A 20628-nucleotide genomic window follows, 5' to 3' on the forward strand; every position below is an offset into this window, starting at 1 on the left:
AAGATTCAATGTGTCGAATGTCTGTGCTGGATACTTATTCCAATTCCTTCTCCCCCTTGTAAACTGAGCAGCTGAATGCTTGTACCACAATTCTACCCATTTCATCTCTTTATTTCATTCAGAGAGCATCGATTGTGGTGTGTTGTTTACTTCGAGGTGGTGAAACACAGGTGCAAGAGACACATTTGCTCGCTCTCTTGACGTGAGAAACACAGAATTATGAATATAAAAATCTTAGTTGACTTTTTAAAGTGCAATGATGATCTGGAATCTGTTGTATCATTGACATACCTATTCGTTAAAAAAACTACTAGTTTCTTCTATTTTCGAGTTTTCACGTGAAAATCTTCGCAGACGAAATAAGTTTCTAATAACTGAGTGGTTTGCGGGATGTCCTACATAACGATCTCGCTAAGATGGTTCAAATGTCCAGAAATATAATTTCCAGTCTTTATCTTCGGAATTATAGTGTGCAAGCGATTGGTAACATACTGTTCTACATCTACATCTACATCTATACTCCGCGAGCCACCTTACGGTGTGTGGCGGAGGGTACTTATTGTACCACTATCTGATCCCCCCTTCCCTGTTCCATTCACGAATTGTGCGTGGAAAGAACGACTGCTTGTAAGTCTCCGTATTTGCTCTAATTTCTCGGATCTTTTCGTTGTGATCATTACGCGAGATATATGTGGCGGTAGTAATATGTTGCCCATCTCTTCCCGGAATGTACTCTCTCGTAATTTCGATAATAAACCTCTCCGTATTGCGTAACGCCTTTCTTGAAGTGTCCGCCACTGGAGCTTGTTCAGCATCTCCGTAACGCTCTCGCGCTGACTAAATGTCCCCATGACGAATCGCGCTGCTTTTCGCTGGATCATGTCTATCTCTTCTATTAATCCAACCTGGTAAGGGTCCCATACTGATGAGCAATACTCAAGAATCGGACGAACAAGCGTTTTGTAAGCTACTTCTTTCGTCGATGAGTCACATTTTCTTAGAATTCTTCCTATGAATCTCAACCTGGCGCCTGCTTTTCCCACTATTTGTTTTATGTGATCATTCCACTTCAGATCGCTCCGGATAGTAACTCCTAAGTATTTTACGGTCGTTACCGCTTCCAATGATTTACCACCTATGGCATAATCGTACTGGAATGGATTTCTGCCCCTATGTATGCGCATTATATTACATTTATCTACGTTTAGGGAAAGCTGCCAGCTGTCGCACCATGCATTAATCCTCTGCAGGTCCTCCTGGAGTACGTACGAGTCTTCTGATGTTGCTACTTTCTTGTAGACAACCGTGTCATCTGCAAATAGCCTCACGGAGCTACCGATGTTGTCAACTAAGTCATTTATGTATATTGTAAACAATAAAGGTCCTATCACGCTTCCCTGCGGTACTCCCGAAATTACCTCTACATCTGCAGATTTTGAACCGTTAAGAATGACATGTTGTGTTCTTTCTTCTAGGAAATCCTGAATCCAATCACAAACCTGGTCCGATATTCCGTAAGCTCGTATTTTTTTCACTAAACGTAAGTGCGGAACCGTATCAAATGCCTTCCTGAAGGCATACGGCATCAATCTGCTCGCCAGTGTCTACGGCACTGTGAATTTCTTGGGCAAATAGGGCGAGCTGAGTTTCACATGATCTCTGTTTGCGGAAGCCATGTTGGTTATGATGAAGGAGATTTGTATTATCTAAGAACGTCATAATACGAGAACACAAAACATGTTCCATTATTCTACAACAGATTGACGTAAGCGAAATAGGCCTATAATTATTCGCATCTGATTTATGACCCTTCTTGAAAATGGGAACGACCTGCGCTTTCTTCCAGTCGCTAGGTACTTTACGTTCTTCCAGCGATCTACGATAAATTGCTGATAGAAAGGGGGCAAGTTCTTTAGCATAATCACTGTAGAATCTTAAGGGTATCTCGTCTGGTCCGGATGCTTTTCCGCTACTAAGTGATAGCAGTTGTTTTTCAATTCCGATATCGTTTATTTCAATATTTTCCATTTTGGCGTCCGTGCGACGGCTGAAGTCAGGGACCGTGTTACGATTTTCCGCAGTGAAACAGTTTCGGAACACTGAATTCAGTATTTCTGCCTTTCTTCGGTCGTCCTCTGTTTCGGTTCCATCGTGGTCAACGAGTGACTGAATAGGGGATTTAGATCCGCTTAGCGATTTTACATATGACCAAAACTTTTTAGGGTTCTTGTTTAGATTGTTTGCCAATGTTTTATGTTCGAATTCGTTGAATGCTTCTCTCATTGCTCTCTTTACGCTCTTATTCGCTTCGTTCAGCTTTTCCTTATCAGCTATGATTCGACTACTCTTAAACCTATGATGAAGCTTTCTTTGTTTCCGTAGTACCTTTCGTACATGATTGTTATACCACGGTGGATCTTTCCCCTCGCTTTGGACCTTAGTCGGTACGAACTTATCTAAGGCGTACTGGACGATGTTTCTGAATTTTTTCCATTTTTGTTCCACATCCTCTTCCTCAGAAATGAACGTTTGATGGTGGTCACTCAGATATTCTGCGATTTGTGCCCTATCACTCTTGTTAAGCAAATATATTTTCCTTCCTTTCTTGGCATTTCTTATTACACTTGTAGTCATTGATGCAACCACTGACTTATGATCACTGATACCCTCTTCTACATTCAGGGAGTCGAAAAGTTCCGGTCTATTTGTTGCTATGAGGTCTAAAACGTTAGCTTCACGAGTTGGTTCTCTAACTATCTGCTCGAAGTAATTCTCGGACAAGGCAGTCAGGATAATGTCACAAGAGTCTCTGTCCCTGGCTCCAGTTCTGATTGTGTGACTATCCCATTCTATACCTGGTAGATTGAAGTCTCCCCCTATTACAATAGTATGATCACGAAACTTCTTCACGACGTTCTGCAGGTTCTCTCTGAGGCGCTCAACTACTACGGTTGCTGATGCAGGTGGTCTATAGAAGCATCCGACTATCATATCTGACCCACCTTTGATACTTAACTTAACCCAGATTATTTCACATTCGCATTCGCTAATAACTTCACTGGATATTATTGAATTCTTTACTGCTATAAATACTCCTCCACCATTGGCGTTTATCCTATCCTTGCGGTATATATTCCATTCTTTGTCTAGGATTTCGTTACTGTTCACTTCCGGTTTTAACCAACTTTCCGTTCCTAATACTATATGCGCACTATTTCCTTCAACAAGAGATACTAATTCAGGAACCTTGCCCTGGATACTCCTGCAGTTTACCAATATTACGTTAACTTTTCCTGTTTTTGGTCTCTGAGGACGGACATTCTTTATCAACGATGATAATGTCCTCTCTGGTAAGCCGTCAGGTATTTTATCGTTTCGCCCAAGGGGCGGTCCCTCTAACCTAAAAAACCCCCGTGTGCACGCCACACGTACTCTGCTACCCTAGTAGCTGCTTTCGGTGTGTAGTGCACGCCTGACCTGTCTAGGGGGGCCCTACAGTTCTCCACCCAATAACGGAGGTCGATGAATTTGCAACCATTATAGTCGCAGAGTCGTCTGAGCCTCTGGTTTAGACCCTCCACACGGCTCCAAACCAGAGGACCGCGATCGACTCTGGGCACTATGCTGCAGATATTAAGCTCAGCTTGCACTCCGCGTGCGATGCTGGTTGTCTTCACCAAATCAGCCAGCCGCCGGAAGGAACCAAGGATGGCCTCAGAACCCAAGCGGCAGGCGTCATTCGTTCCGACATGTGCTACTATCTGCAGCCGGTCACACCCAGTGCGTTCAATAGCTGCCGGAAGGGCCTCCTCCACATTACGGACGAGACCCCCCGGCAAGCACACCGAGTGCACACTGGCATTCTTCCCCGACCTACCCGCTATTTTCCTGAGGGGCTCCATAACCCGCCTAACGTTGGAGCTCCCTATAACTAATAGGCCCGCCCTCTGTGACTGTCGGGACCTTGCCGGAGAATCGGCCACTGGCCCAACAGGCGAGGCACCCTGTGGTGGCTCGGAAACGATGTCATCACCACTAGGAAGCACCCCGTACCTGTTGGAAAGGGGTAAGGCAGCTGCCACGCGGCCAGATCCCACCTTCGCCTTTCGGCCAGGCACGCGCGAGCCCACCACTGTCCGCCATTCACCCTGGAGTGATGGCTGACCGGTAACATGCTCACTGCCGGAAGACGCAGCGACATCAGGGGTTCCATGTGATTCCAAGGCCACCGAAGTAGGCATAGGTCTCACCACAGTTGCCCCAACGCCACTACGAGCCGACGCCTGCGCCTCGAGCTCGATGAGCCTAACAGACTGTTATGTGGTTGATATGGAGAACAGTCGTGTAAATGGTATGGTATTCTGGCAAACCACCCTGGAGTGATGGCTGACCGGTAACATGCTCACTGCCGGAAGACGCAGCGACATCAGGGGTTCCATGTGATTCCAAGGCCACCGAAGTAGGCATAGGTCTCACCACAGTTGCCCCAATGCCACTACGAGCCGACGCCTGCGCCTCGAGCTCGATGAGCCTAACAGACTGTTATGTGGTTGATATGGAGAACAGTCGTGTAAATGGTATGGTATTCTGGCAAACCACGTGAAATACATTAAATTCTGGAAATTTTCAAAGGCTACTCGGTGATTTCAGCATAAAAGTGTCACAAATGTGTATCTATGCGAGTCTGGTGTCGTTAGCTATACGCTAGATACAGAAATGATGGTTTGTCTGGTAAAGGATAGGAAGAGTTGTTACTATAACGGTGTGGTATGGTGGTGCAATATTTTGTGGTGATATAGTCCAGATGGAGCTCAGTTTCACGCCAGAAAATTCAAGCTTTCCTCGGCAGTAGCAGAGTGGTGTAATTAACTGCCTTTGTTGATAGTTTCCGTATTTCATGATCTGTAGATCACTGATACAGGGTTTAATTGTGCTTGCAATAACGCTGCTGTACGAAAGAGTTTTCCGTTGAAATTCTCCTAATTTGTGCATCAGTAGAAAGTGGAGGACGGTGCTCTCACACCAGCAGCAGGAATTTGGTGGGTAAATTCAGTAAGCACCAATTAGAATGCTCCATTCGCAAGAAGTTCCATGACGTAGAGGAGTCACCAGACATCCTTTGTGGGAGCGTAGGAGCCTCTACAGAGTGATTCGAACAAGACAGGCGCAGAACAAGGTATCTATGGATTGTGCCGAGATGTCAGGGAGCCACATGATGTCTTCAATGTTCGAGTGTTCAGAGACAGGTCCAGACATTCCAGCTTCCTCTGATTCGGACAAGTGGGATGATGTCCTCCATCTGCCACTGTAGCTTCAGAGCTTGCCAGACCAGCAACTGTAGGACATCGAAAATTCACAGATAATTTCAACTATTTTTCTCGTCTATATGACAGTGATTCGAATTCTAGGAGAATCTTTTAGATATCCGATCTGTTGTGTGTCCGTGTTTGTTTCACGATCTGTTGTGGGTTTCGAAAAAGTCATGAACTTTTAGATGTGCAGTTGTTCTGATTTTCCCGTCTGTGCTTAGACACCAGTGTGGGTTTCTCATTGTAGAATCGTGCTTTGAAAAATGAGGAAAATAAAAAGTAAATGCCTTAACATATCTGACGCCAGCAGCAAATATAAACTAAATCCATTGAGAGTTTCAGAAATGTGTTGAAAACCACAGTAGCTGTAGGACATTGAAATTTTTCCTCTCTGGCAGGCTTTCAGACAAGCAGCTGAAACTCTAAAAATGGGAGCGACCTACTTAGAGTTACAGAGATACATATTTATTTAGAGTCATAGTTGAAGGAAGCGCTCTGTGTAGAATTAGTATTTATTTAGAGTTCGTCTGCTACTAGTATGGAGTGGTACTATGAATTTTTTTCCAGCAGGGTAACACCAGCTGTGTGTGACGTCTTCAATTTTGAGGCACTTGTATTGCACTCTGCATATGGATATGTAATTAGGACCAATATTTATGATTAATTATGTAATTAGGACTGATATTTACATAAGTTTTCTACCAAAAATAAATGAAATACACTAACTTAACCTTCCTCTCTTGCAGCTGGATGGAGACTGATCGTTTCCCGCCGTTTCCAGAGGGGGGTGGTGTTGGGGGCTGAGTGTCATCTTAGGAGTGGGGGATAAGGATGGGGGGGGGCTATTTTGGTGGAGGTAGTCCAATTGCCCTATTTTCCTACCAAAATTTTGAATTTTCCCCCCCAAAATTTGAATCCCCCCAATTTTTTCCTGGGTGCCCGATGTAGTGTTGAGGAGAGGGGCTGGGCAGGATTTCCGAGAACAGTGGCGGCGGAAGTGGACACGTGCCGCCTGGGAAAAACCCACGACATCGTCAGGGAGGAGGAATTAATTGATCAATTAATTAATTTGACTTCACCTGGATGTCAAAAGTTCGCCAGGAACCCCATGTACCACTACTAACGAGATGTTTGAATTTCTCGGAAAAACAGATATGAGCTGTAGGGGAAGGCGAGTGATATACAGTACATATAAGAACCAAAAGGGAGCAGTAAGAGTGGAAAGATGAGTAGTAGTAAAGAGATTAGTGCTTAACTGGGGACCACAGGGTAGACAGACTGAAGAACTCGTGCTAATTTGGAAGTAAAATAACAGATGACAGACAATGCAAGGAGGACATGAAAAGCAGACTAGTACTGGCAAAAAGGGAATTCCTGAGCAAAAGATGTCTAGTAGTATCTGAGACCTAGTACTTAGGGAATGGCAGGATTTGGTGCCAATGGGGCTGTATTCAGTTACTATTGGTTGCTCAGTTTTTTTTTTTTAATCACATACACTTTATTTGGAAACAATTGCGAATAAAGTTGCCAATAAGGAACAATTATTCAATTTGACTGTTAAGACACAATGTTTAATTAAAAAAAATCTTAAGCAAGTTGCACTCACGGCTGGAGGCCTTATAGAACAGAAATTCAAATTATTTGTCGGCTGAAGGCCCCAATAGTAATAACTCAAAAAACGATTTGACGGCTTAAAGCCTGGATTGGAAATTTTTGAGAAGCAATTAAACTTCTTCGAGATATATCCAAAAAAACAATTATCAACATTTCAGTGTTAAGATATTTTGTCTAATTAAAATTTCTTAAGACAAGTTACACTGACAGCTGAAGGCCTTATTAACAAGAAATTCAAACTCTTTGTCTGCTGAAGGCCCAAACATTAGTAATTCAAAATTAAAATACTTTTTAAAAGAAAACGATCATCGAAATCTGACCAAATCAAGAGAGAAGTGGCCTCAGACAGTGCTCCAAGGACCGACCTGGGAAAGTCGCTCTACTTTGTAAACAATGAGACAGGCAGCCAAGAGTTGCATTCACTTAACCGGATGGTAACTCAAAACTAGCGACAGTTTAAACGCAGGCCAACACTCTTGCAAAATCTACCTAACGTCTGATAACCAATACAACGGTGGAATAACCCAGGCAAGGCGGAACCGGCGGACAGCACTGCGTCTTCAGAATCTGATGTTTAGAACATCCAGAAGCGGAAGGAACCACTATGACCAAGGCAGTCAAAAAGAAAAAAAATATCCGAACCACAGTGAAGGTGGCTGTCGAACTAACACGCCTTACCGGATAGCAGCGGCAAGGCGAGGAAAGGTACACTGCCGCGAAAATATGCTAACCTCCAGGGCAGGTAACTTTGGCGCTAGCGGCCACTAGGCTGGTTGAACTTCACCAATAATAACACAAGGAATTCAATGATTAATAATAAGAAGTGGAGGACAGCTAATTAATTTCGTCAACTCCAAACACTCCACTCGTTGCTCTTTGTCTCAGCGACTCTGTGAGCAGCAATGCGTGAACAAATGGCATGATATCGAAATAGTGGAGGTTAATATTCACTCAACTCAAACGTCCTGGGTCCGGTGGACAACGAGGTTGTGGCCCTCGCAACTACAGCCCCTCGATCCAGCAGTGCCTGCGTGTCGCCAGTGGTCCCGGCATGTCCTCGAGCTGCCGGACCTCACTGCTGCTCTGTCCCAACTGAACTCCCTGATACACTCCGACCTGGAAAACCTTGACATCCTTCCAAAGATAGTACCACCGTACTAGGTATCGATAACCGCTGCTGCTGCCACTTGCGGACAGAGAATGCTAGCAAATGTAGTGGTGCCAGTAAACACAAGAAGGAAACGAGATGCCACTATCCCTATTACGCAATGCCAACCTACCAATGACACTAATGCGAGCCACAACACGACTCAGTATCAAATATTTACCTTAATTTGAAGAAGAAATTTTTCAGAATGTGCGTCTGGAGCACTAAATTGGAAGTCAATCGCGACCTGCCGGAAAGCTGGAATTGAAGCGTTTGAGATGTGGTGCTAGTGAAGAATATTAAAAATTAGGTAGACTGATAAGAAATGAAGAGGTTCTCCGCAGAAGCGACCAGGAGCTAACACGTGGAAAACATTGAGAAGAGGATGAGGTACACAATGTGTTAAAACACCAGACAATAATTTCCATCATGCTAGTGGGAGTGTAGAGGGTAAAAACTGTCGGGCAAGATAGAAATGAGAATATCACGAAGAAATAATTGATGTTGTTGGGTGCATGTGCTACTATGACATGGAAAGGCTGGCAAAAGAGAGGAAACTAATCAGAAGACTGACGAAAAAAAATCGATGATAAAGAATGCTTTCCGAATTAAATGTGACATCAATGCTGCACACTATCACATGCACGATTCCTATTGCTGTAATGGTAAAACATGTTTTGATAAAAAATTAGATTGTTGTTCTCAATAATAGCGCTGCCTACTTAGCATTTTCTACATTTGTCATGTCTCTAGATTATTTATGTTATTCAATTCTCTACATTATCTCTATAGTTTGTTATTATTATTATTATTATTATTATTATTATTGTGTGTGCTTCATATTAGTGCGTATGTTATAAAGGCCATATTTTTAGATCATTTAGTTTTCCTAAAAATGTGCTCTGTACCCACTACAGTGTCTAAGGTACTAGGTGGTTATAGTTAGTCGAGCTACTCACGGAGGTGCAGTGAGCTGCAGCTATCATATGGCTGCGAAACTTGACGGATGTGGTATGCATTAATGCGGAATCGGTTTATGCTAAAAAAAATAGTTCCAATTTTGGCCACCAGGTGCAAATCTGGCGCTGTATAGCATCTCGACGACGCCTCCTGTGCTCGTATAAAAAAAACTGCTCGTATAAAAAAAAGTGGCAATTAATAATAAAATCAACATTACGTCTTTCTCACTTGTTTGACACTTTCTGCTCACACCCTATTCCTAATCTATTACATTCGCAAACATTTCTCTATCTCTTTCATGCATTCACAGCATCAGGTTCGCACCTGATGGCCAAAATTGGAACTGATATTTTTTCAGCGTAAATTGGTTCTGCATTAACATATAAGAATACCTACCAATTTTCACTTCCATGCGATAATTACAGCCCACAATGCAGCTCTATGAGTAGCTGCACATAAATTAATAATGATAGGTACCTTTTCCAATTCGTGATATTAATTACTAGTAATTCTTCTATTATAGGTTATGAAATGTCTTTTAATCTATTTTATTTTTCACTGAAGTTCGTATGTATTGAGTGGAAGAACCTTGCGTGCACGCTGTCTTGTGCAGACATCATTTCGGATGCAAACTCTTTTCTCTCGTTTGCAGGCCTCTTCCACAGAGCCATTTCCCAGAGCGGCGTGGCAACAGCGCTCTGGGCGGCCCCGGAGCCTGGAGCGCTGGAGAAGGCGCGCAAGGTGGCGGCCTTGGTCGGCTGTCCCGCGGAGCCGAATGCAGCGCTGATCGACTGCCTCAGGACCGTCGACGACTACACGCTCATCGCCACCGAGTGGAGCTTCTTTGTTAGTAGCTCTGTTGCTATTCTGCTTCCAAAGGTGTCGCGCAGAAGTCTTTGTTCACTCTGTTCCAACTTAAAGTGGAACAGCTCTTTTCGTACCAGATCAGACGAATGTAGATCAATAAAACATTGCCATTAGACCTATTTCTTGCAAATATGGAAAGAGCGACCCACTCAACATTTTCACCTAAAGTGTCTTGCCATACGCTACCGAAAATTTGTTTTCCATTTGACAATTTCTCGTAGGCGGTCGGTAAAATAATAACTTACATGTTCTGTAACTATCTTACCATCAACACTAAGAGTTTTTCTATGTGTAATTACACAAACTTTGGCAGCGGAATAACCGTTCTTCAAGAGACAAGATCAGTTACATAACTATTTCGCAGGAACGATAAGAAACTGAAGAGTAAATAAGTGTTTTGAATACACATTCCAGTCACATCAATGTGACTGCCTATCAAAAGCCTGAATAACCACTTTTGACTGGCGGACGAGCAGGAAGAGAGCTGAAGCCATATCGATTCTGCTGCTGTGGCCACCTGCGTTTTGTTTCAAGGTTGGGGATCCATGACGTGAACAGCCGGTCAAGGGGGTCGTAGAAATTCTTGATGGGGTTTAAACCCGGGAGGGGGGGGGGGTTGGCGGCCAGGGGAGTAGGGTAAACTGATCCTAGTGCTCTTCGAGCCATGCACGTGCACTGCGAGATGTGTGACACATTGCATTGTTCTGCTGGAATGTGCCATCATGCTGCCGAAAAACAAGCTGCGTGTTGGGATGGACATGGGCCCCAGTATAGATACATACTGGTGTTGCTGTACTGTGCCTTCCAGGATAACGAGATCACCGTAACGGCCCTGTCTTCGGCCTACTTCCTTCCAACAATGTTGCAGGGCCGTTCACGCCAAAGTCCATCGGTCCGACGGAGCGTAAAACGTGATTCATCAGAAAGGCCACCTGTTGCCACTCAATGGATGTCCAATTACAGTACTGGCGTGCAAATTCCAGCCTTTGTCGTGGGCGAATAGCAGTCACCATGGATGAATGCATCAGGCGTCTCCTATCGAAGTCCACATGCAGCAACGGTCGCTGAACTGTCATTGAGCAGGTAGTGATCGTAGCCTCATGGTTCATGTGGCCAGTCAGTTGCTCAACCGTTGCAAGTCTGTTCTCCCTTACACATCAGCTGTCGTTCACCACTGTTGTCCATGGACCGTGGTGGACCACAGTTGGTTTTGGATAGCGCCATTCTGCCATGCACGGTACACTTAAGCCATGGCGCCACATGAACCATTTACAAATTTAGCCATTTCGGAAATACCTTCTCCACCATGTTTTCAAGAGTTGTTCAGCGGTGAAAGAAAACAGGGTAACACAACGGTGTTGCACTACCTAATTTCTTTTTGTGTGACCGTATGAAAAGTCGTGTGTACAATACACTAGTCGAGAGAAGGGGATCTACTGACATGTGTCTGGCTTTCCCTGGCGTTGTTCTAAAGTGGCAGATGTCATACCTGACGGATGATAAGGCACGTCACTTAGAAAAATTGTTGTGATATGTACAGGCAAATAAAACTACTTCAGAAATAGATTTTGTCATTGCCAGCACATAAAGGGTAAATATTAAATTTTCTCGTTTTGATTTATTGCTCTAGACTGAGTCGTCCCCATACTTATGTTACACTGATACATCTGATTTCTCAGTCACCCTGACAGTTTATATGATCTTCATGGTACGCCTTATAGAAACATGCTTATCTCTTTAGTATATCATCAGTTGCCGAAAACATTATTGAAATGTTATTGTGTGCGCCGTACTTCATCTATGTATGTCTTTCAGTGGCTTTTCAAGCAGAATTAAGAATTCATTCTATTGCTATCGTACGTTTATCTCACTCATACAAGAGCTACCATACGCTACTCATTATGATAAGTTTAATTGTAGTGCTTTAAATATATTTTACTTATTGATAACAGAAGTGAATCTCATATAATACTGAGACCCATCACACGGTCTCGTGTTCAGTAACAATTTTTATTAAACTGAACATGTGTTTCAATTACAAAATAAAGGAAGTCAAATATTTAATTATTCCACTTACTTTTACAGTCCAAAGAACACGTGGCATGGGTACTCGGTTGCTGTGCTGAAGTTCTGATTATGGTCCATTTCAATTCCAGGAGTGGTTCATCACCCCTCCAATACCATTCCGAGCAGTTATAGAAGGCGAGGGGGAAGATTCATTCTTGCCCAAACATCCGGCAGACCTGGAGCCTCACACAAACGTACCCTGGCTAACTGGAGTCACTATAGACGAAGGGTACTTCATTTCAGGACGTAAGGCCTCTTTACTATATCATATTATAGTAGCAATGGGTCCGATGACCGGCAAAATGGTGAAATACGTCCAGCATATGTAAACTGTTGTGCTATTGTGTATCATGCTTGTAAGATGCAACAAGCAACTGTGAGCAGTATGTACATGGACATAGTCTGTTGGACAAGGTGCTTTATGTTTTTAAATATTTTAGCGATGACAAACCTTTTATAATGTACTATTTTTATCCGCTTGACATCTTGTGCGTGAGGTCAGCCTAAAATGAACATGTTTTACAAACAAAATATTTTAAAACCTGAAGATGACAGCATAGTCTGTTGACACCGGTTGTCTTCAATAAAAAAATATATTTTATACAATCTTGGCTATTAAACGGTTTTTGTGATAATAAACTCATTATTGTGTTACATCGTCCGTATGTCACTTAAATCTAGCTTTTACATAAATATTAAAAATAGCTTTTGCTTGGGTTTACAGTGTTGTGTCACATTTTAAAGGGATTCCACTCCACATTACTTCACAGCACATTTTACTGCCCTTCTCAGTTGTTTCTATATACTTGAAGATGTGATTCGTCTACTGCAAGTAAATGGAAAGCTACTTGTATTGTGCCATGCGCGTAGCGCTTCTTGTTATTTGTGAAGCATCTACAATGGAAATTTATGATCTTATTAATGCAAAGATGGAGACGTACTTAGTTAGTCTGCGTAACCAGAACGTCCCATTTTAGACGTTTCTCGAGCACAGTTCGCTTCAACAGCTTACTTTCACCGTTAACAGTATTTCGGTGAAGAGTGAATGATGAATGTGAGGTGTGAAGTCGAAATCGGACACTCTAGTTAACCAGATCAACTATCGTAGTGCAACTTGAGGACGGCACATATGCACTAATAAAATCACTTTTTTTGGGGGGGGGGGGGAGGGGGCGAGGAACCTTCCTCTCCCTTCTCCCCTCACAGCTCTTCCTTGCGCCCTCCAAAGATGCCTTCATCGGCGAATTTCACTGCTTTAGTTAAGCTGAAACTAAATGTCATGTACCGACGAAGGGTGATACATGATATTCTCCCCTTTACAGCAATAAAAAACGAAATCAAGAAATAAATGACGTGAAATGAATCTGTAAATGTTCCTCAGAGTCCATCTGCAATGAAAAAGGTTCCTTGTGGTGAATTGGGCCTTCGTGATATATAGCAAAACAGAAAGTATAAAATTTGGCTCATAAATAAATACAAACGAATGTTTTGACGTACCGTTCTTCTTAAAACCAAATAAAGAACGAAGGAAAAAACACAATTAGCAAAGGATGGACGAATTGACAGTCCGTCATAAGAACTTAAAGCCTTCGGCCTTACTTAGTTGGCAGAAACAAAATAAAATATTCACTGGATACTGTATAAAACTAACAATCATTCTCGAAGTACTTCATCGCTAACCTTTTTTTTTTACCAATTATTCGGCTTCTAAATGTAAAACACCTGAAGAAGATATTTAAAACAAATTAGCTTAACCTGGCAGCAGACATCCTCGCTGACACTAGCCGCCAGAGGTTACATCCTGTGTTAAAATACAATACACCTTAAATAAAGGGAATACAAGTTTCTTCCAGCTGTTCTATAGGTCCAGTCTTAGGCAATGTCATTCGGTAGACAAGCCGCCTATCCCCAGTACACAAGGAGGCAGGTATTGGAATGTGCACCACACCAAGCAAGTCCAGACCACTCTTGAGACAAGGTTGCCTATGGCTGTTTTTCTGTTAGTGCTCTTCTAACAAAGTGTTACAGAACCAAAAAATCTCACCATATGCAGCCTAGAAGGTATATAAGGATTTCGGGCAGCCTATTAAACCAAGAAATCACTTTAAATGAAGAGAAAAGACAACAAAAAAGAAAAGGTAGAACGAATGAATTATAATTCCATATCACCACGTTTTTTTCCAATTATATATTCAGGTTATTCGCAAAGATGTCGCTTTATTTATTCCGTGTTTGTTCGTCACCGTGTTCATTACAAAATGGCTCTGAGCAGTATGGGACTCAACTTCTGAGGTCATTAGTCCCCTAGAACTTAGAACTAATTAAACCTAAGTAACCTAAGGACATCACAAACATCCATGCCCGAGGCAGGATTCGAACCTGCGACCGTAGCGGTCTTGCGGTTCCAGACTGCAGCGCCTTTAACCGCACGGCCACTTCGGCCGGCTGTTCATTACACAAATACTCCAGGAAATCCAATTTATCAGACAATTTCAGGGAGAATATTGCGTGAATTGTGTTTCCAGTAATCTAGGTCGTAACATTTTTCTTTGTTTTGGAATAGGGGTTCCATTGTGGTATGAAGTCGTCTGACACCGTGATGTGATTCATAGTGACTCTGTTTATCAATCGCAGCATGTTTCTTGCAGTGTCTCAGATGATACGAAATTTGCGGCCACAAAGCGATTCTCGATTTGTCCTCTTCCACTCACATGTCGCAGTCACTTGATCGGATTAGGTGAATTGACTAGAGTTTGGAGTTTGTTGGAATAGTGCGATTGACGACCTTGTACCACGTTGCGCCGGCACTCCCAGACAAAACCTTGGAGGCTAGGTTTTGCCGCACAGTGTTCCACTTGTTCAAAAATGGTTCAAATGGCTCTGAGCACTATGGGACTTAACATCTATGGTCATCAGTCCCCTAGAACTTAGAACTACTTAACCCTAACTAACCTAAGGACAACACACAACACCAAGTCATCACGAGGCAGAGAAAATCCCTGACCCCGCCGGGAATCGAACCCGGGACCCCGGGCGTGGGAAGCGAGAACGCTACCGCACGACCACGAGCTGCGGACTGTTCCACTTGTGCTGTGGCTGACAAACTCCCATTTATTCTGGATGGGAATCCACGAAGTGCTGTGGCGATGTCACCAATTCTTGTTGCCTCTCAGGTCACTTTGTAGAAGGTAGCTGGTGTCGAGGTAAAAGCGACGAACGAAGTTCGGCGCATAGGGGATGCCGGTGATTTGGACTGGGGCATCCAGTGAATATGGCCTGAATTTATGAAATAATGGTGCAATCACGGCTTTGGTGAATTTGATGAAAAGAGCCTCATATTTGGCTTGAAAGGCTATTAACCCCAGTCCACCACCTTCAAGACTCAGTGTGCAGTTTGGCATAGAGACCTTGGCAGAACTTGAGCCAGATACCAGGCCTAGGATGCAGGTGTTAACGATCTCCATCCTTTCGTGAAGTTCCAAGGAACGGACCGAATGTCTTCTGGCTTATGCTGTGATTTTATGCAGAGTGCCAGTTGAGCGCCTCCATTCTCTGCCAGGTTATCCATCATGACGACTCCGAGGATTTTTTGCTGTGTCCGGACACAGAACCAGTTCGACATGCGACGTGTGAGGGGAAGTACGCTAACACTGTCTTTGGAGGATTGACAGTCACATCTGTTGCCTCCTCAAACTGGCGAGTACAGTGTATCGGCTGTCCACGTCTGCTTATAGGTCATCAGCATAAGCCCTGCATATCAGCTGGACTTTGCCTATTGTGATCCCTTGGCATTCGTGGGATATTTGTCGGAGGTGTGCATCTAATGCTATGGCGTACAAAGTCATCGACAGTGGGCATTCCTGCCGTACTGACCTAGTGATTACTCAGGCAGCCATTGATGATGACCCTCGAAGTGGCGTTCCCAAGCATGTTGTGAATGACAGTCGTAAACGTAGTCCCAAATCCCGATCTGGGTATTACCTCCTTCATATAAGCGTGACTAATTCTGTCAAACGAATTTCGAAAGTCTGTAGCTAAAATGACTGCGTCTCATCCTTCCACTTTTGACTTACGCGATACAGTCTCAGCAGCGTCGAATAAATTTCTGTTCTCTACTGCAAGTTTTTGGCGTTGGCTGGCAACCTTTGACATTACCTGCTTCTTTCTACTGGCGACACACCTTACACATTATTTTGTAGTCACTGTTGAGCAAAGTGATTGGTCGTAGACTTCGATGTTAGTTGTCGCGTTTGACTTTGGTATGAGCTTAATACAGCCTTCCGCAAATGCTGGTGGTATTTCGATCCAGTTCTGGATTTCATTTGGCAATACTGATAAGTTTGTCACTTAGGCTGTTAAAATATTTAGTATCAGTCCTGGAGATTTCCCCTGGGACTCCCTTTGATGGCATCCTTCAAATCGTCGAGAGTAAAAACTCATTGATTTGTAAACGGTCAGCCCTCGTTTTACGGAACATTTGCCAACGCTTCGGAAGCTACGTCGGTGTCGCGAAAAAATACGAGTAGATTTCTCTCCTTATCTTCTTCATTTGATGGGTTTTCAATCGCCCTGCTTCCTCCAGTCTTTTATGTACGAGGGTGGTTTGAAAAGTTCTAGGAATCACCACGAGAGGTCAGCGCTAACGTAAGTAGTTGTTCACTTGATATTTATTCGACCGTTGCCTGTAAACACGTGGCACGTCAGTGCTCTTGGAATCGAGCTGTGGCGGTGACGTGGTTCTGTTGTTGTTCCCGCGTAGTGATTTGCGAAAAAAAAATCGAGATTCGAGCAGTAAGTACTTTGTAAAGAAAGGTATGAAAGCAACAGGCATTCACGCCGATTTCCAGAATACACTGGGGGTCTCTGCTGCTTCATATTCAACTGTTGCCAAGTGGACAAATGAATTTCAATTTGGTCGTGAGAGGTTAGATGATGATCCGCGCAGTGGTCGGCCAAGATGTGTCACTACTCCAGAAATCATTGCAAAAGTGCACAAAATGGTCATGGAGGATCGGCGATTGAAAATGTGTGAAATTGCTCAGGATTGCCACATGTCATCTTAAAGGGAATATCGCATTTCAACTGAAGAATTAGAAATGAAAAAAAAAAAAAATTATCTGCAACATAGATGCAACGAGTCTTGACGCTGGATCTAAAAAGCACGAGAATGGACATATCGGAACAATGTTTGGCCCGTTTTAGGAAAAACGAACAAGATTTTTTTAGGGCCAGTTTGTGACCATAGATGAAACTTGGGTGCTCTACTATACCCCAGAGATCCGCATCCAAAGAAAGCAAAGACAATTCCTTTGGCAGGAAAGGTCGTGGCATCAGTATTCTGGGATACAAGGGGGATTCTGTTTATAGATTATCTCCCAACTGTGCAAACAATCACTGGAGAATACTATGCCAACCTCCTGGACAAATTGCAACAAAAGATACGCGAAGAAAGGCCAGGTTTAGCAAGGAAGAAAGTCATCTTCCATCAAGACAATGCACGCCTGCACACATGTGCCGTCGCCGCGGCAAAATTAGACGAACTAAGGTATGAATTGTCACACCCTCCTTATTCACCTCATACAGCTCCGTTGGACTTCCATCTCTTCCCAAAACTAAACATTTTTGTTGGTGGATGAAGTTTCTCTTCAAACGGAGAACTGATAACCGGAGTTGACAACTACTTTGCAGGCCTAGAGGAAATTGATTTTCGAGATGGGATCAAGGCACTGGAACATCTTTGGACGAAGTGTATTAAGATACAAGGAGACAACACTGAAAAATAAGAATAGTTTCAGTGATGTAAATACTTTTTTCCTAATCCATTCCTAGAACTTTTCAAACCATCCTCGTATAAATTTTTACGACTCCTGCGTGCCCTTTGTAGATGATATACGGAGAGCGACTCCCTCCGTACAGCACCGACGGGTTGGCTCCTTGTGACTGTACCCTCACTGCGGGAGCTCATGTCGTTTAAAAGTCGAGCTTTAAATCTCTTAAAGATCGGAAGTAGATCCGGTTGTCCCGTAACCTGCTGTGCTAGATCTTGTAAACAGTTCCGACAAAACCGCGCCGTTGTCCTGCGCCAGTGAGCTTTCTGACGACTGTAGTTGATCTGAAACATGCGGAAGGCAGCTTGACTGTTGTGACCCACCATTCAAGTTAACTCCTGGTAGTGTGCCGCTCCTGGAGTAATTTTTACCGCAAGAAAAGGACATCGTCCAAAAGACTACCGTTGAGCTTCCAGGTGCTTTTGCGACATGGGGATCGCTCACGAGGGGAAGTCATTTCGCAGAAGTAACTGCAATGATCTCAGATGACGGGCCTTCTTACCGCTCTATCGCTAGAACGGGCGTCGACGTTGACAGAGATAATGTGGTTTATTGTGCAAGCAATCGCGTAACCATTCGGTTGGAGTTCAACACCTTTGACATCAATACCTGGCATAATTAAAATAGCAGTGCCTGTCTCCGTTCCTTGGTCTACATTTGCAATAATAATAAAATCGGTGACAAAATCAAGGCCAACGTTTCATTTCTGTGAGGAATCCTATGCGACACTTACGATACACTAAAAAGTTATTCAGTGCGAATGCCTTATAGTCACTTCGCATTTTATTAGCATTTGCAGTACAAATATTAAAACAACAGTTGCCAGGCGCAATAGTTCGTTAAAAGAACATGGCTTCGTCCCCTTCTACACCGTCCACCCACTTCGCGCGTAGTGTTTCTACGGCTACCTCAGTGTGCGGCGACACACAGTGCGATCGCTGCTCCTCCGTAGTTCGCTTAGCAGATTTGTGTGCAGGTGTGATTTCCTCGTCCGCACGTTTATCATCTGCGCATTTACTTTTGGCAACAAAAGACTGTGACAGTCTTTGGTTCGCTTGCCAAGTGACACACCTGTGGATGCAGGAGGGACAGATCTTTTGTAGTCGACCGGTTTCTCTTTTCACGTTTTCCACGTCGTCCGTCTGATGCGGGACGCTGTGAAAGCGATTCTTGCAACAGGTCACTTTCGGAGTCATTACGAATAACTGCAGCCGTCGGTTATTTGACTGGCACTTCCCAAGAACTCCCGCTGTCGTTCTTACTTCCTGTGGTTTATTTTGGGTGGAAAATTCATCAGCGGACGTTGCCATCTCTGGTTGCACCGTGCTTTCGCTTTCGCGCCGAACGGTTGCCACTGGGCGTGGTTCTAGAGAGGCGTGCTTCAGGCATGCTTCGCATCGCGAGTGTGCCCGGTAACATCCGCGTCAACAACACTGCTTACTGTTGCCGGGGCCGGTTGCTGCTCCTGCGGCTGTTTCACAGGGGCGGGGACTTCTACAACATGTGTCTCTGGTCTGCCTAGAGATTGAGACACAGTACCAGCCACTATCTCACTGGGTAACGGCGTCTCCCTATCGGCGTCGCGAACCAAGGAGGACAATTCCGAGGACAATTTCGTCGCAGGTGGTCTGTGGAACGACGTGTTGCACCTGTTTGCGGCTGTCCGCTGTGGGACGCAAAACTCGGTAGCCTTCAGTGTAAATGTAAGAAGGAACATGCTTCCGAATTTCTATTCTGACTGAACGAACACCGATGTCCACCTGGTACACGTATGCACTGACGAGAATTCCCTTTTCTATAAATTTTTGAAATTTTTGCGAATTCCTCGTTTGGAACATCAAACACTACATTGAAGACCGTCACATTCCGTATGCCAAATCCCCCATCTTGCACCGAAATATCACTAATGGAACCATCTGCCGGCCGCGGTGGTCTAGCGGTTCAGGCGCTCAGTCCGGAACCGCGCGACTACTACGGTCGCAGGTTCGAATCCTGCCTCGGGCATGGATGTGTGTGATGTCCTTAGGTTAGTTAGGTTTAAGTAGTTCTAAGTTCTAGGGGACTGATGACCACAGCTGTTAAGTCCCATAGTGCTCAGAGCCATTTGAACCAATTTTTTTTTGGAACCATCTACATGTTTAAATTTCCGGACACCGTTGTTACAGGTGACCAATTGTTCAGCAACATCATTGGTACGAAATTTCAGAAAACACGAGTACAACTGAAAGCCCAACGCAATTCCTTCTAAATCCTCATGCGGTAGTTTTAAGTATCTCGAATCCTTACATGAATTTCGTAAGCGGCGGGTTCGGAAAATTCTATCGAATGCGCACTGCACGGAGAATTAGCTGTTGTAGTTCGTCATTGTACTCACCTAATTACTAGGTAGACAGGAAACTACAAAACACATACACTATGCGGAGAGGCCACTCGCATTACCGGCGACGCAGGCACCGACGAAGACATAATGGCCAGCCGACTATCCTGGTACAGCATGAGATTTTCACTCTGCAGCGGAGTGTGCGCTGATATAAAACTTTCTGACAGATTAAAACTGTGTGCCGGACCGAGACTCGAGTACTCAGGACATTTGCCTTTCACGAGCAAGTGCTCCACCAGCTGAGCTATCCAAGCACGACTCGCGTCCCTTCACCACAGCTTCAATTCTGCCAGTACCTCGTCTCCTACCTTCCAGAGCACTTGCCCGCGGAAGGCAAAGGTCCCGAGTTCGAGTCTCGGTCCGGCACACAGTTTCAATCCGCCGGGAAGTTTCGTATCCTGGTGTCCTCTACGCCGCTGAAGACTCTTCACAAATAAAACGGAGCGAAACGCGCAT

The 20628-nt window shown here is 44.1% G+C and overlaps 1 protein-coding gene across 1 annotated transcript in view; it reads left to right on the top strand.

Moving 5' to 3' along the window:
- LOC126474155 (juvenile hormone esterase-like) overlaps nucleotides 1–20628 on the top strand; it is a 174524-nt gene that overhangs the window by 86330 nt on the left and 67566 nt on the right. Inside the window, exons 5-6 of the mRNA XM_050101611.1 lie at nucleotides 9683–9876; nucleotides 12054–12210. Coding sequence (XP_049957568.1) covers nucleotides 9683–9876; nucleotides 12054–12210 — 351 coding nt within the window. The remainder of the gene's footprint in view (nucleotides 1–9682; nucleotides 9877–12053; nucleotides 12211–20628) is intronic.

This window comes from Schistocerca serialis, chromosome 4 (assembly GCF_023864345.2).
Source record: "Schistocerca serialis cubense isolate TAMUIC-IGC-003099 chromosome 4, iqSchSeri2.2, whole genome shotgun sequence".
Lineage (NCBI taxonomy): Eukaryota > Metazoa > Arthropoda > Insecta > Orthoptera > Acrididae > Schistocerca > Schistocerca serialis.